The sequence below is a fragment of the Ambystoma mexicanum genome, chromosome 9 (assembly GCF_040938575.1).
Source record: "Ambystoma mexicanum isolate Mex_15411 chromosome 9, UKY_AmexF1_1, whole genome shotgun sequence".
Lineage (NCBI taxonomy): Eukaryota > Metazoa > Chordata > Amphibia > Caudata > Ambystomatidae > Ambystoma > Ambystoma mexicanum.
The window spans coordinates 844425914-844443289 of record NC_090931.1 but is presented as its reverse complement, the minus strand read 5'-3'; the positions used below and the strand labels follow the sequence as shown (position 1 = coordinate 844443289).

At 45.0% G+C, this 17376-nt stretch overlaps 1 protein-coding gene across 1 annotated transcript in view; it reads right to left on the bottom strand.

The window, feature by feature from the left end:
• CPS1 (carbamoyl-phosphate synthase 1) overlaps positions 1–17376 on the bottom strand; it is a 236985-nt gene that overhangs the window by 149109 nt on the left and 70500 nt on the right. The window contains exons 14-18 of the mRNA XM_069615912.1: positions 13440–13629; positions 4472–4629; positions 2615–2743; positions 1513–1657; positions 767–977 (exon numbers count right to left, since the gene is read on the bottom strand). Of these exons, the coding sequence (XP_069472013.1) occupies positions 767–977; positions 1513–1657; positions 2615–2743; positions 4472–4629; positions 13440–13629 (833 nt within the window). The remainder of the gene's footprint in view (positions 1–766; positions 978–1512; positions 1658–2614; positions 2744–4471; positions 4630–13439; positions 13630–17376) is intronic.

Here is a 17376-nt window from a genome sequence, read left to right as displayed (position 1 = left end):
GAGTAGCTGAAGGCTGCATGTGAGGGAAGAAGCTCAGGCCTGTAATAACTGAAGAGCACAGGGACAGTATGGACAAGGCCTCTGAGGACCATGTCAGGGTGCCAGCGGAGGCCCTACACGGGGACAGAGGGACACATTCAGATCTTGAGTGAAAGGAGTCCAACACTCTCAGTGCTGCTGCTGGAATGGAAGATGTGCTGAAGGAGAAGTGCTTTAAGGTGTTAGGAGGAGAGCTTTGGTACCACCCTTGCATAATTAGTTCCGCATGCAGCCTGGTCAGAGCATCAGAAATGCCAGCATTGACACTGACAGGCGCAGGTGTATTTACACTGCATACCCTGCACCCATACTGTACATTGCTGGGGATGCTTTCCTATGTAAGTGTATTTGTCATACAAGTGTCTTGTACTTACAGAGAGACTCACATAGAAACATAGGATCTGATGGTAGCTACGCCTTGCCAAGCCCATATGGTTTGCCCACATCCATACCTGCTCTGGAGCGACATGCAGATATGGCATCAAGCTTATCTTTGGATTACTCGGCAGTACTTATGCCCTGTCTTTGCTTCAGCGCTTTCTGGATGATTGTCTGTCTTCACTAAGTGCATTGGGGCATTCAATCCATGACTTCACTTTCCTAAGGAACATGTTTCATTTTTCCTCACGAGCCTCTGCTTTCTTCCTGATATGCGGCCTGTGTATAGAGCCGTACCATGCTAGTGGCTCTGGAATTCAAGAACGCGGGAGTCGGTGTCTTTCCTTACCCTGTAGCCTTGGAGGCCAGCGCAGAGCTCCTGGACAGCCTAGCATTCACCTCGATGATGACGTACTCCAGAGAGGTGGGGTGCAGGGCAAATTGGATGTTGCATTCGCCCACGATGCCCAGGTGGCGCACCACCTTGATGGAGGTGGCTCTCAGCAACTGGAACTCCTCGTTGGAGAGTGTCTGGCTGGGGGCCACCACGATGGAATCTCCTGCTCATCCAGAGAAAAATGCCAGTTAGACCCCGGGATGCAACATCAACCAAAAGATGGGCACAGATTGCTGTCTGGCGAGCACCTAGGGAAGATCAAGAGGGCTTGGGCAGAGACATTCACCTGTCAAGCTTACTTGTCAGTAGACAGATTCCCTGCAGGTGTAAATAAAGGGTGATGGAAAGGGCATGCTGGGTAAGTGGGTAGATAGGGACTTAACCGTGAGAGTAGCAAAGTAGCACTAGGATGGCATGAACTGGGAACGGAAGGGATGCAGAAGGGAGGCAGAAGTACCAACTTCAAAGTTTATAGGAATGTGTGTAATCCCCCCAATTTCCAATGATTTGGCAGAGTCAGTTACAGTGGATCCAAGTCTTGGCCCCTCTGGAACCAATGCAACCAAGACTTTCCTCCCACTCTTTATCCAGGGATGTCTTGGTAGACAGAAGCTGAGATGCAGAGCCTGGGAAACCCTCCTCTGCCTTTTAGATGGTGACCATAGGAACTGTAACTGATGGCCCGGATTTCACCCCACCTGTGTGTACTCCCATGGCATCAACATTCTCCATGTTGCAGACGGTGACGCAGTTATCCGCAGCGTCACGCACAACTTCATACTCAATCTCCTTCCACCCAACAACCGAGCGCTCCACCAGGATCTGATTGGTCATCGCAAAGGCCTGCAAAAACAAAATAAAGAAGAGGAAATATATTTGGTAGTCTTGGTCCAAACTTTAGTCATTCAATAAAAGCATTCTTCACCAACAGAAATGAGTCATAATGGGTGCATTATTGGTGTAAATTATTAAATAAAACACCTTAAAATCATGACAAAATAACTGGCACCGGGATTATAGAATGTTAACACTGGTGCTAAAAATTGAGCAGATGCAATTAGCACCATGTTGCGACTAGCATAATTTAACCTTATAGACTGAGGGGACGGGTCATTATCATTCGATAATGACCCGCTCCCAAGTGCTACCCCAATCCATATAACGTAAATGTATTTGCAACGGTGTGAAATGGCTTTTTCCTATTTTGCAGCCAGCATGATAGGGAATATGGCAAATAGGACTTGCTCTGGTTCTAGCTAGGACCCTATTACGTTTTGAAGCATGGCAATAAAACTAAGCACTCACATTTTTTTGTTTTATTTTTTTAGTTTATGCAATATTGCCACAAGAAGCAAAAAATAATTGTTACTTCACTTTTCCGGCGTGAAACAGGACTTTGAGGCAAAATCTGTGTCTCCTGATGTCAAGCAGAAAACAAGCACAGAAATCACACTCCTTTGTATGAGGGCAAACATGGTTCTGGCCTCTGGATCGGGGGCCGGACCTGTTTGCGTCATTCGTATTGCACAAGCAAAAATACTGGTGCTAGGGCACTGGTGAACCGTTGCATACCCTGTTCCTGGGTCCTCAGCGTTATTCTGGGAGCATTTTGCGCTGTATGTAAAGGGATTGACTTGCATTAGTCTATTTTTCTGGTGCTTTCCTTGTAATAGAGCATGAGGGTAGACCTGTTCATTGGGTGGCAGATAGGGAACTCTGGGGCCATTCACGCTGTCCATTCGCTCCTTGCTCTTGACACAGATGCCATATCCCCATTGGCCCTTCGAGATGGAGTCTTACCTTGGTAGCAAGATCCGCCAGCTTCTCCTTGTCTGGACACAGGCCGGATCCGAGTCCCCCCAGGGCATACGCAGAGCGAATCATGACGGGATAGCCAATCTTGTCTGCAGCCTTGAAGGCATCTTCCACCTGTGGAGAGAGTTGGCCATTAGAGCTTTGGTGCAGCCTTCTGGGAACCAAGATGGTGGAGGGGACTCGCTGGAGGTCTACTTAGTGGCATTCAGCTTGTTTTGGCAGCCATAATGGCCGTTGTTGAGCAATACAAGACCAAGGTGCATTACATTACATATGGCAGCTGCTGCCAGGCTCTACAGGTGTTTTGGATTATGACTCTCTATCCTCACCATTAACTATGCAGGCTGGTGCTGGTGGGAGTTGTAGTCCAACACATCTGGAGAACCAAACATTGCAGATCCTTGCCCTAAACCCTGGGCTAGTGGCAAATATGAATCCAGTGACATTGGAGCAGGGGATCTCCATGGGGGGTTGATACTCACCTGGAATCCTATTGGTCATGGCAACCATGCAATTATTGGTTGGAAAAAGGGGCATGCATGTCACACAGTGACCTAATCGTATGTGGGAAAATGAATTCAGAGACACTTTCATGACATTGACACTTGACCAATTATCATTTTTTACTGAGAGAGAAAATGAGTGGGAAAAGGAGAGAGAAATGTGATAGAGGGAGAGACAAAAAGACAGAGAGAGAGAGAAAAAGGAAGCTAGAAAAGCGAGATAGTGAGAGAGAGTAAGAAAGACGGGGAGTGAGAGAAAGAGAAGGGGACATGGGCAGAGAGAGAAATATCTGAGGAGAGAGGAAAGGCTGTAATCATTAGCAAGACTCTGGAAATGGCTTGTGGTTTTTACCAGCACGGATAGTGCAGGGAAAGAGGGACTCCGTCTCTGCACTGTGACTGGCCAACACACTCCCCGTGCGACCAGTGACTGTGGTTACCAGGGCTGGCAGAAGATGGTCAGATCCCTTTCAAAATGATATTTGGGGGGCCCTGTTGCCTAGAACTGGGAAAACTGTCTGCTAGGTTGACAAAAATGCCCTGATGTGATGTTTCAATTGCAAAAGGGTAGTGGGAAAATGCTGAATATGTTTTTTGGGGGTACATGCAGTTTCAGTTGGTGCAATTGTTTATTCCAGGAGCACAAGCCTGACACACAATCAATACAGTATACAGAATGGGAAAATGGATTCAGTGCAACGAATGTTAAGCACTTTGGTGATTCATTCTAGATAAAGCAACTGAGGGAGGGGATAAAAAGCTGCATATTATCATGTTGATTAGCCTCACCACGGTAGAACAAAGGAAGGCAACCCATGAGGAGTTAAAACCGTACATGACTGCTTAAAAAAGCTACATGCTTTCTTTATCATAGTAACAGGAAGCCCCACACAGTGAGTTGGTCCATATGAATTGGACAAGTGAAAGGCCCTGATGCTGGCCCTTGTTCTTACTGTCCCGGGGTAGTCAATGCTATCACTGACCTGTCACGCTGTCCCACAGCTCATGGCTATTGCTAGATGCTGAGCGCAGTACCAGAATTCTGTCCCCCAACTCTCACCGTACCAGGGCTCAGTACTTTCACTGACCATGCATGTATGTCCCGAGCTCACTTTGTCCAGAAGCTCAGAGGTGGACAGAGCCCAGCACTGCAACTGACTCTACCTCGGTTTATGGCTCAGCAATTTCACTGTCTTTAAAGTGACTCAGAAGCCAGGACTGTAACTGACCATCCTCGCTGTCCCGGGCCTCAGCACTATCACTGACTGCGTGCCATGGTCAGGAGCGCAGCACTGTGACTGATGGCTGCCACACCCCCTCGCAACGAGAAATACTTTACCGATTCAACGGCGAAGCTGGGCGCAATCGGCTCGTTGATCTCGTTCAGCTTGTCTGAGAAGAGCTGCCTGTCCTCTGTGAACATGATGGACTCCACGGAGGTCCCCAGCACCTTGACGCCATACTCCTTCAGAACACCTCGCTTGAAAAGCTCCACACCTGCGGAAGGGATGGTCAGTGAAAAAGAGCGTGAGAAAGACACGAACAAGCAGTGAAACTTCCGATACCCCATCCTGAGTGATTGCTTTTTATTGCACCATCACTAAGATCGGAATCAAGAGGCAGAGTGTGTGCACCGACGGCTGTGCTTGAAGTGTCCCAAAAGAGGGATCTGGAGCAAAACCAGAAGTGCGCTCTCAGAGCTCAGGGCACAATCATTATTGACTAAAATCTGTACGAAAAATGCAGAAAACAGATTGCTATGTTTCTGCAGAGGAGCAGGTGAATGCTTTCTCACTAGTTCCCACACCCTCACCACCCTCATATTGGAGCAGCAGACGAAGGGCTATGGCTGGGACCCCTTTTGTAATCCCACTACCCCATTGAGTGTGTGAGAGACGTTATGCACTTAGACAGCCATATAGAATGTGCCCTCGCACTGAAAGTGTGGAAGGATGCCGCATAGGAGGATGTAAGCACGCACCTATGGACATCATGGAGTTCTAAGTGAAATAATACGAGGGCAGAGTGATGTCATGAAGAAGATATATGAACCTTTGCTGAAACTATATGAAAATACTTAAGAGTGACGATGTAACTGAAGCACCAAGAGAAATATGAACCTAAAGCTAAAATAATCATGGATCTAAAGGACAATGAATTAACTTACTGGCCAATAACTGTAAATACGCAGTAACGCAAGAGAGATGAGACATATAGAAGCTTGCTATAGAGGAATATATAACGTGGAAGGGACGGCCATGATAGGAAAATGGACGCTGGCGCATGTCGAATTCAACCAAGCTACCTCAGAAACAGACAAAGGCTGCAGAATCAGGAGACGCTGGAAATACAGCTCGTTTGCAAAACAATGGTAGGTCAAGGTTGGCCTAGGATCAAGGATACTAGTATACGTAAGGAATAGTTTCAAGGCACAAGGGGAGTTACACGGACAAGCCGTGAATGTGAGACATTCCTCTTAGATTTGGGAAGAAGAATAAATCTGCAACAGCCAAAGTGTTGGACAATTAAAAGAGTATGCATTTTAAACAAGATAGAGTGAGAAAGTCTCCATTGGCCAAGATGAACAATAGCACCCAGCATAATTGAATTAAATAGTTATAAATAGAAGGTTAAAATGGACACATTTGTGGTCTCCTCACACGTGATTCAGAAGTCAAAGGCAAGGGCTATTCATTAGAGCCCCAGATGAAGAAAGTGATGTGTTGACACCGTCCCTTCCAAGACAGTTGATCAGGCTACAAGGTCTCCTACAGATGTAAGACTTTGGCTTATGGCCAACCGATGAGGGATGATGGATTAATTGGGAGAACAGGGAGTAATCTGGCACAATTCAAAGCACCTAAGTTTTGTTTCACGTATGCACTGCTAAAGAGCCAAAAGTCCAAAGCTGGGAAAGTATGCCAACCAATCCATGGGTCTAAGGGGCAACCTAACATACAATGTTGCATAGATCAATCCGCTGCTATTTTGTCCGATATAATCAGTACTATACATATTTAGAAGTAGTTCAAGGCGTGACCTACAGATAATGGGGCACCCAATGATGTACTAATATGTATATGTTCTATAAGTAGATCTGTTCCCATAGTCAATCCATCCCCTCAATAGGTTTTATGATTTGCCATGTAGGATGACATCATAGATGGCGTACATCGGGGTATAAAACCCTGAATAAACAAGTTTGTGTGTGAGTGTGCAAGCATCAGTCCGGTGCCTGTCAGTACTCCCTGCTTTATTAAATGAGAATAAAGTAGCATTTAGCCATATTCCTTGAGTCTGACCTGTTATTTGGTCTGAGATCTTTATTTGTAATTCCATCTAGCACAAGCGACGCTTCAAGGTGCTAGAGCACGTCGCTTATTGTACAACCCCCATTTGAACTCCACTGTACCCATTTTTTAATCTTAAATAAGAATCTATATTTGACTAAAGATGTAACATCTGCACTCCCCAAATTCTGATACAATCTAACATTGGGGTCATTACGAGTTTGGAGGTAGCCATGGTGCTATAAGCACCATGGCTGCCTCCAAAGTTGTGTCCAGGTTCTCTGTATGGGGACTTACCGGGTCATTCCAACCTTGGAGGACCTGGTAAGTCCCCATTCAAAAAACCCTTCCCCATTCCCATTTGAGCCCCCATAGGGCTTATTAGCTCCCTGGTCCCTTAGCGGCTCCCGCTAAGGACAGCTGGTTTTACCAGCCGGTCTTAGTGGGACCCAGTAAGGGACCTCGGAATGCGGCAGTAAGGGGTTAACGGCACCAGCATCCTTACTGGTGCCGTTAACCCCTTACCGCCGCACTCGTAATGACCCCCACTGACCTTAAAAAAAGCAAATATTTATGCACTAAAACGCAAACTCTCCCAGACCAACACATGGGGGCTCATTTTCCATTGAGCATAACGTGATTGCAAGGCGTCAAAGCCTTGAGTAAGGCTTTAACGCCTTGCAATCACTCCACAGCTCATTTGCAATTATTTGTATGGCAGAGAGGAGGGGCGGAACACAACTTGCGTTTCCGCCGCTACCTTCCTCTCCGCCATACAAATGCTCCAGCATCTGCACCGGCATGGATTTTCATCATGTACAGTAGATTCCTATGTCATCCACCGGCTTTATGCAGCAGCATAAAGCAGGCAGACCCCACAGGGATGCATTGTACACGCTCCCTGCCATGTACAATGTCAATTAAACCCTCAAGGTTAATTTCAATTGGGAATACTGCTCACCATAACTGCATGGTAAGCAGTGTTCCCAGTTGAAATTAAACCCTGCCCAACGTGTTAGCATGACGGGAAAGGTTTCATTTAGATTGTGAGCACCGTTTGCCATGCGTCCATGGCAATCAGTGCTCACAAACAAAAGGAAATGCTCCCTGGCAAGAGATCATACCAGGCAGCGTTTACTCACTTTGCACTGCAGAGTTGAAATGTGAAGGGCAAAAGGCTGCGTACACACTTGGATGCCACCTTTCGCCCTTTGCATTTGCACCCCACAGTGTAAATGATGAAAATCTGGCAGCAGGGAGCCGCTTACGTCACACTGTAAACATAATGGCTCCCCACCTTCATAATAAGCTTTTATAGAAAATGAGGCCCATGGTGTCCTATATGCTGTTACTTAGGGCTTTTCGAGCGGGTACATTTGTTACACCTGCCTTAACACTTTCTTTAACACTCCAGGGGATAATCATTAAAGGAGGAGTGTAAACGGCAGGGAGACATGGCTAGTTTTTCCATGGCTCCATTCGTCCTACAAAACCCAAGAAAATACCCTGGAGCGTGGATAAATGTGTTAAACCTGGCGTAATACATATACACCAGATTTTAACACCTTTATTAATCCTTCAATGGATTGTCATTGTTTTTGCAAGCACATTGGGGGCACGGAATGTAACATACGTTGGCCTCTTGCATTCCTGTTGTGCCTGCAAAAATGTTAGCTCTCATGCCAACATAACAATGTGGCTCATTTTCTAGGCCCCAAGGGTGTATATAAAGGTGTTAAAACGTGGTGCTTAACTTTATTCACTCGCTGGGGTATTTTTTTGGACTTGTGGAAAGCAAGCATTTCACCTTCAAAAACCACTTGGTATTACACCAGCATGACATTTTCATGCGTACATACAACCAATGGATTCCTATGCATCTGTCTGTTTTTTACACTTGTTAAAAGCAGACAGATTCCATAAGAATCCACTATAAATGCTGTCTTCCATATGGCATTACCACTTTTTGCTAAATGAAGTGTATTACTAATGGAGTTAAGGTGATTTTGGATGTTTTAACCCTTTATTTTCTACTACATCTTGGAATTTATGAAAATTGCAAAGAGGGGACCAATTTTCATAGAGATTTATTTTATTTGATTTTATTTTTTTGTACAGCGTGACACACCCAAAGCTATCAGTGTGCTCAAATGCAACAAAACATAAATAAATATAAATAACAAGTCTACACAATACCAATTACACACGCCAACGAAAGTAATGCCAAAGAGGCAACAACAACAGTTCCCATAGATCAACAGAAAATAAGGAGTTTATTCATATGCAAGCTGGGCTCCAGACTGGGATGAGCAGAGTGGATCAAGGCTTCAGGCTACATCTCCTCATTCAGAGACAGCTAACTGTTCATGAAGTTTCATGGGGTGTTTGTACACCTAAAAGCAGCCTTTGACAGTGTGCAGAGGAATTTATTATGGGGGACATTGCAGACAAAAAATATCCCAGATGAAATACTAATCCCGATGCAACTTTTACATACTAGCAACACAGCTGTGGTTCAGTGGAGTTTGGGGGGAGATGTTACAAAACCATTTCCTGTGGCCAGGGCGGTTCGCCGGGGCTGCGTCCTGGTGCCACGCCTTTTTTGCGTTTATATGAAGGCAAAAATTGAGCAGCTTCTCTGCACTGGCACAGATCCCTCAAGAAGGTGAAGGGATCGTTATCCCATTGTATTGTTTGCCGATGATGCGGTTCTTTTATCAGCATCGCCCATGGGTCTCTGTTTGACTTTGTCAACCTCCGTAGACAAATGTTTGGAGCTCGGCTTTGAGATTAACGCTAACAAGACAAACCCCATCATTCCGAGGTTGGTGCCAGTCATGGCCCTATTAGCGCCATGACTAGCACCAATACCGGTACCGCCACCGACTTGGTGGTATGGGGACTTACCGGTCCAGTACGACCTTGGCGGGACCGGTAAGTCCCCATTTGAAAAGCCATTCCCCATTCCCATTTGAGCCCCCATAGGGCTCAATGGGAAGGCGTCAATAATGGTACCGCAAATTGCGGTACCATAATTGACCCCGGTATCCCTTTGCGGGTCCCCTGCCTTAACGCCTGGTAAAACCAGGCGTTAAGGGAGGGACCCGCAAAGGGACCTCAGAATAGGGAGCAAAGGGATTACCGGCACCGGTGTCATTATCAGTGCCCGGTATCCCTTTGCGCCCAGGTCGTAATGACCCCCAAAGTCTATGGTCCTTTGTCCTAGAAACGTAAAGTGCGAGTCCCTGAACTTAATGGTGGGCAACATCATGCTGGAGCAGGTGCCTTGGTACGACTATCTGGGCGTGCGGTTTGCAAGTAATGGCAGTCATCTTCTCAAGGCTAAGATTAAGTTGTAGAAAACCAACAGGGCCCTGAAAATGTTTAACTTTAAACATGGAGGGAAGCTATTACACCAGCACTAGAAATTTACAGAGCCCAGGCGAAGACGTCAGTATTATATGGCACCGAAATCTGGAGCTATATAGACACCTCACCTCTTACCACCATTGAGAGTAAGTATTTGAAAAGTAACTTGCTATTGCCACAAAGTACACCAAACGCTTTAATCCGCAAGGAGTGTAACTTGGGCCCGATTGGTGATGATGCTGAGACAAGACCAGTGTTTTATTGGCTCCAGATATGGGGCAGACCAGAGCTTGGGAAATATCGCAAAGCCCTCAAGCATATATTGAGTTAGGGGGTGGGGGAGCATTGATAACATCCATTGGCTTGGCCACGTCAAGAAGTGCCTTATGAAATTGGGATTGACCACATATTGGGAAGAACCGGGCACTGTGAATAGAGATGAAAAAACAACTGTAAAGGCTGATCATTTGAGGTATAAGAATATTAAGGCAGTGGCAATGTGTTTCCGCCTTGGTCAGCGGGCTGGCTTACTTAAGTTTGAAGAGTGACCCGGGCTATGTAGAATATTTGGACATAATAGCCCTGGAGTATGCCCACGCCTTCTTTATGTGGTTTAGAATGGGCTGCCTCCCGCTAGGACCATACACCATTAACTGGGACAGGAACCAGGGTGTAGACTGTCCTTGATGTGGCGCGACTGGGGAAAGCCCCCTCCATTTTTATGTTATCATGTCAGGGCACTAAACAATTGAGGACCAGGTATTTAAAACCCCTGTTTCATCTGTTTGACATCACCTCAACTAATGATGCAGTGCTATTATGTATATCCACAGACAACTTGAACGTGGTTTATTTTGTTTCAAATTATGTGCATCAGGCTTGGTTTTATAAGAAACAGAATCATAATGAGTCTGAGACAAAAATACATAGGGCCTCATTACACGATAGGAGGTAACCATGCCGCTATTAGCGGCATGGCTCCCCCCTTACCGCATTCCGGGTCCAGGTAGGCGGTATGGGGACTTACTGGGTCATTCCGACCCTGGAGGACCCGGTAAGTACCCATTCCAAATACCATTCCCCAACCCCATTTGAGCCTCCATAGGACTCAATGGGAATGGGGAAGGAGCTAATAACGGTACCATAATTTGCGGTACCGTGATTAGCTCTGAAGTCCATCAGCGGGTCCCGCGGAATCCGCTGAGGGACCTCGTAGTAGGGCGCTAAGGGATTACCGGCACTGGTGAATTTACCGGTGCCGGTAATCCCTTAGTGCCTACCGTGTAATGAGGCCGATAGAATGCTATATCCTATAGTATTAAACTATGCTGCACTTATTTAACGCATTGACCCAAAGTACGCTGCTCTTTAATTTTCATGAGTCGATTTCTTTCCTAGCATAGATAGGATTTGCATTTGTGATAATTTAATGATTTTAGAAGGATTATTGTAAATTTATCATTGTTGATTAACTGTATAATTATGTATGATTTCGATTGGAAATGCATAAATGTATAAGTGTATTACCTAAAGGCTTATGCTGAATAATGGTTTGACAACAACAAAAGAAAATACAAAATATAATCATAATAGAAAGGAGCCCTCCTAGGCACACATGGCTTAATTAAGCTAATACGGTCAATCCAGTACAATTCTGATGTTAGAAATGGTTGACACATTACTCAGTTTCTTACACAGGCTCAGAAATAGCAGGAGATTACTCTGTCCACACCCCCTCACAATACGATCAGTATTGCTCACAGAACACCAGGCATTGCTCCACACGCTCCGGAAGACTCTCAGGTCCTGAACTCTAATACAGCCTCGACCTACTATCAGATGCAACCAGGCCAAGACTTTGTTCCTGAGCACCTCTCTGGGCTCATTCTTCCTCAGCTTCTCCACATTAGTTACTAGAATATTTCTCTGATGTATAACAAACCTTCTTTGGTTAATGTTAGCAATCTCTGGCATTTGGGACTTTCTGATGCAAATTTCCTTCTGATTGAGAGACTTGATTGGTCTATGTATGATGTCCGCAGAGCCAACAGATTTTTGGGGAGATGGTATAATATCACAAAGAGGTTCTGCAAGTGCTGACACCAACACTAAACTAGAGGCTGGATATGTCGGCACAACCTGATGTTCAGTGATTTCCATGGTAGCAATTACCAGACTACTGGCTTCATTCTGGTCTGTTTGGCAGCATTTATCAACCCTATCAGTATGAACCTGTGTTACAACCGTATCCAAGGATTTAACCCATAAACAGAATTCCATAGCGTGTTCACACTGGTTAAGATCACGAATAATACTCTCCTTAATGCGTTGCCATCTCCCAGGATTAGTTGGATCATCATCCATCCCTTTATATCCCAAGGGAGACTGTGAAATAGCCTCTGAAATTACATACTCCATACTCTTTGCCGAGGACTGAATTGGGAATCACCCAAAAAGGCTGCATAAAAAGCCTGAATGAGATATTTGGCCGAAATCCAGCCATTTGAAAATTCTGAACGGCCAGAAAAAGTTCAACCAAATCTGCCATTCGGTGCTAAGGGCTGCGGGAGTGTCCCTTGCACCCTTGTTCACTATATTGTGAGCGGGGGTTGCGGGTGTGTCCCCCGCAGCTGATCCCAAAAAGCCAAACAAAAAAAAAGGAAAAGAAAGGACCCTGCGGCGCCGGTTCCTGATCACAGAAGTGAAAGGGAACAGGAGTTGCAGGGACACAGCGAGTCGGCGATACACAGTGAAGGGGAGTTTGGGGATGTGGTTTGGGATATGGTTGTGGGTGTGGGTGGGGACGGGGGTAGGGCCAAGTCAGAAATGTTCAGGGGAGAAAAGACCAAAGGTTATTTCGGAAAAATAATCTTCGGCCTTTTCTCCCTCGAACATTTCCGTCGCAGGCTTCCAACCCCGAACCACTGAATTGACATTGTCAAAGCTGATGACAGTCAGTACTTCCAGCTTGACTTCAAATGAACGCTTCTGCTGATAAGCCAGGTTCATCGCCAATTAAATCCATTCACATGTCTAAGAGTCCCTGTCGCCCCTGAACACGCCTTGCCAAGACCCCAGATAGTGGCCTACCACTGGACACTGGAGCCACAGGCACCGACGGAGTACCATACTCCAGGAACACCTGTGCAAATGCTAGTGGCCATCCCTGTGTAATTAACACTTTTTGTTAAATGAGGTCCTTTGTCAACATTTTGTGGACGCAGGCATAAAACATTTTAAAAACAGTGGACAAAAAGGCTGAAATATCTGAATGTTATGTTATGTTATGTTATGTTATGTTACTTGGCATGTATATAGCACCTTATGTATCATTGGTATGACCTAAAAGCACTGGTAGGTTGAACGCCCTCGGGAACCACAGTTCAAGTCAGTAGAGAGAGAGAGTGTTGTATGGTGCGTGGGCGCACCGGATATGTGTGCAGCTGGTGTGGTTGTTGCATGATAGCTGCTTCTTAGCAGAGTGCAATGTAGAGAGGAACACAGGATCTTTGCTGAAAAAACCAATGTTAGCCAAAGAGTACCACAGTGGTATAAAAGTGATAGCTAGATTACATTTTTTATTTAAATATCAATTTACCTTTTGTGTTAATAAAGCTTAACGTACATGTACTCAGCTGTGTGACTCACCGCAGTTGAGGGCAGTCTGCCCACCCATACCCAGGATCAGCCCGTCCGGTCTTTCTTGCTTGATGATCTCGGTAACATATTGTGGGGTAATGGGCAGGAAGTAGACGGTGTCTGCCTGCTTGATGCCCACCTCATTCGTCTGCACAGAGGCAATGTTGGGGTTCATAAGGACCGTTTTCACATTCTCCTCCTGCAAACGAGAGCAAATGTCAGACTTGCATGCTGAACATCTGGGGCTCCTCCATCAGGCATCAACACGGGGCTGGATGTGAGTTGAGGAAAAGTAGGACAGGTCCTGCAGCACTTAAAACACGCAAGAGTAAATGGACATGCGTGCAGGGAACAGATCCCAGGAGACATCCAGAGAAGATAAAAATAACACAGCCGCTGCCAGTGCTGCTTCAATGAACCATTTTTAGACACTTTTAAGTCCAGAATAAACTACAAAACCTCCACAAAAAAGAGGCCATGAAAACAAAGACGTCCATCGATTGTACAATGTTTGAAGCAGGGTTCTACAAACTTTGGCTCTCCAAATGTTATTTGAGGAGAACTCTGATCCGTCATAGCCAGCATAGTTAATGGTGAGGGATCATGGGAGTCGTAGTCAAGAACATCTGGCGAGTGGCCAGTTGCAGAACCCTGGCTGAAAATGTAAGTTCCAACGGAGGAAACTCAGAAGTATTTTTAAGCATGATGACGTGTTTTTATCTTCCTTGGATGTCTCCTGGTGTCCATGCCTCCAATCCCTCTGGCCAGATTTGGATTTTAGAAACGCACTGCCCAGTTTGTCTTTCATTTTCTCCTCAAGCTTGAAGACCACAAAGCAGCAGAATTCCACCAGTCTTTCTTACATAGCACCCAGCTAATGGTTTTGTCACAGACTTTATTTACTCACTAAGACCAGTTTATTGTACAAGAGATCAAGTAAACATGTATGCATTGGTTTCCTGTAGTAACAATACATTTCAAGCCATACTATGAAACAGGCATCATGACTCAATGTACCTTAGTAAAAACACAACAGAATTCCTGATATATAATACTATCCAGCAAGCATTTGTTAGAATTAGGAGTTAGCTTTTCTTTGGGGATATTGTGAAAAGCACAACACTAATGATCAAGGTCTTGTTGCGCCCGGGTGCATAGCTCAGTGATTTAAGCACTAGCCACAGGGCCAGAAATGTTCCCAGGAGTGCACGCCCAGTCATTCAGCCTCCTGAGGTTGGTAAATTGAGTACCATTTAATTGGGTGATAACAACTATTGTATTAAAGCTTAGGAGCCTGAGGCATCTGCCAAGAAGTACTATATAACAAGCATCAGTAATGCTAGCAATTTATGCATTTGTGTGGGCATAGGGTTGGCATTTTCCAGGCACTTCAATAATGGTACCACCTGGCCATAAAATGGTAATAGTAGCTGCCAAATGGTCTTAGTACCTGACCGTACTATGCCAGTGCCTTGCAAATGCTTATCTGTTACTTATGCAAAAGCCAAAAAGTTTGGCTTTGGAAATGCTTGTTTACAACAGGACATGACTTGCGTGCCAGGAACAGATGCAAGAATTCACATAGCGCTTATAAATCAAGTAGTAGAAGACACACTTGGTTAAGACATTTTTATTACACCAAGAACTACTTCATAGCTACAATGAAGCCATTCACTTCCCGACATCTGCTTAGAAATAACAGCTGCATGGACTTAAAACCACAGAGTGATTTCACAGTGATATTAAAAGGGAATATTTTGGGTAGGGAGCGGAAGGTAGATGTTGGGAATGGCTCATGGTAGTAGTATCATCATGGGTGGTCAATGGATGGGTAAAAAGCCAAACAACACCTGCAGACTGTGTGCTCTTCTAACATCCCATCTCGCTCATATCTTAATTTCCCATAAAAAATAATGTCAGCATATAGGCAGTGCTTATAACACCATCTAATAGCCAAAATGAAGAGATTAATATTATTCACTAGCTGGAAAAAAAGGCCCGCCTTGTGGCAAACTAGCTTTTGTTTATTGTATAGCTAGTAACAGATTAAACTACAGCTACAAAACAATATTTACCTGCAAGGCCTACGACTTTCTAAGACTCCCACAACCCCTCTCTGGGTTGTCAAACTACTAGACGAATGCTACACTATTTGCAGCTTGTGTATATTGCTAAATTATTTATTTATTTTTTTTAGAACAAATGTGGTGTATACTTTTTACTATTTAGTGCAACTTTTGCTTTTGATTTTAATTTAGTGGAAATGAAATACCCCAAATGTATGTACGACCTATCAGCCTACAAATGAAAGGACACAATTGGTAGATGCCTGTTTACTGTATATCAGATTAATTTGATTTGATTTGACTAAGTCCACTATAGCAACCCTTTTCATTCAATGTGTGGTTTGCAAAATCAGATGAATAAATGGTTCATTTGGGGACTATCCCTTTTTGTTTAGACATTTATTACTCATTTTACTCTAAATGCTTTTGAGTTTTTCCATTTGGAAAATGTTTAAAATGTACAATATTTGCATAAACAGTGCACATTTCATCTGGTGCTGGTGGAGTGAGTGACCTTAATTCCACTTCAAATTGTGCAGATTTAGTCTGCAGGACTCATCTTTCTCAGAAATGGTCTATACCTGCCATTGTCTCTTAAAGGTGTACAGTGAACTGTCAAGTCGTTTGCTTTTTGCTCTCTCTGATGGTGGAACTATCCTGGGTGCATATTCAGAAATGGATGAGTTGCTGAGTGCAAGAAGAGGCAGCCCAAGCAAGCATCTCAGAGTGATAGGTGTGCCCGTCTTGGTGAGACTCCAAAGATGTCAGGGTGCTAGAGAGGGGTCTGCGTCATGTATCGCCTCACAGGTTCCCCTGGGTTCCTCTGTTAGGGTTCACTAGCCTGGTTCCCCAGGGTTCCACTGTTAGGGCACAAGTCCACATCGCATAGTTAGGAGCCCTTTCCTAGTTTGCTCCTTGGGTATGTGGGCATTCCAGCCATTAAAACTGTGAACAGTGTAGTTTGGGTGATTTGGGCCGGGATGGAACGGGAGAGAGGAACGGGAGAGCGCAGGAACCTCTGTGTGCTGCGCCTTAACTAATTCTTCTACAGCATCTTTTGAGGCGGAGATAATAGCAATCCTTCAGCTGCAGGAGAAGCAGCGTGCTGCTCAGCGCGTAAAGCTGCCAGCTTGGAGCACGTCCAAACTAGCCTTAGTGGTATCGCACCACCGCCACAACCTGCCTTTTGTTGGTAATGCCACTCTGGGAAAGCTGCGCTGTTGATCTTCCATTCAGCTGCGTTCCCCGATCTTTGCAAAACCAGGAAACCTGCTCTGCGTAAAGACATCAATCTTAGGAGTGGCAGGAGAATTTTATTCTGATGAATAAACTCATCCAGAGACACAAAACACCCTCCTGTCAAATAAGTATCCACGTGGATCAGTGACTGAGAAATTCACCTTGTTAATTTCTTCACTCAAAGATAAACAAATGTCCATTTGGAGCCATAGTCTGGGCAGCACAAGGGAATCTCTGCTTGAGTCTCCGGTTGGGCTGAGATAGCCCGGGGCTTAGTCTTAAGCAGAAGAATGTGACCAGATTTAGATTTGGCCAAGTAGCCTAGATAATGGATTGGGTAGATAGGTTAGGTCCCTGATTTAGGCAGGTAGGGTTTTAGTTTTATTTTATTGATGGAGCTTAGATTTCGGTTGGTCAGTGGCAAAATAATCTCAGGACTTCCACTGCAAAGAGATTATTTAGGAACCAGAGTTAAAGACTTTCCTCAGTGAGAGTCTACGGAGCCACCCAGACAACTATCATTCTCCAGAGCAGAAGAAAAGAACCACTGAACAGGTTTCCTCAAAATCTTTACAGTGAGGAAACTAGCAGAAGAGTAGTTCGAAGACGAGAACCAAGGAGAACCTGTAACTAACAGAAAC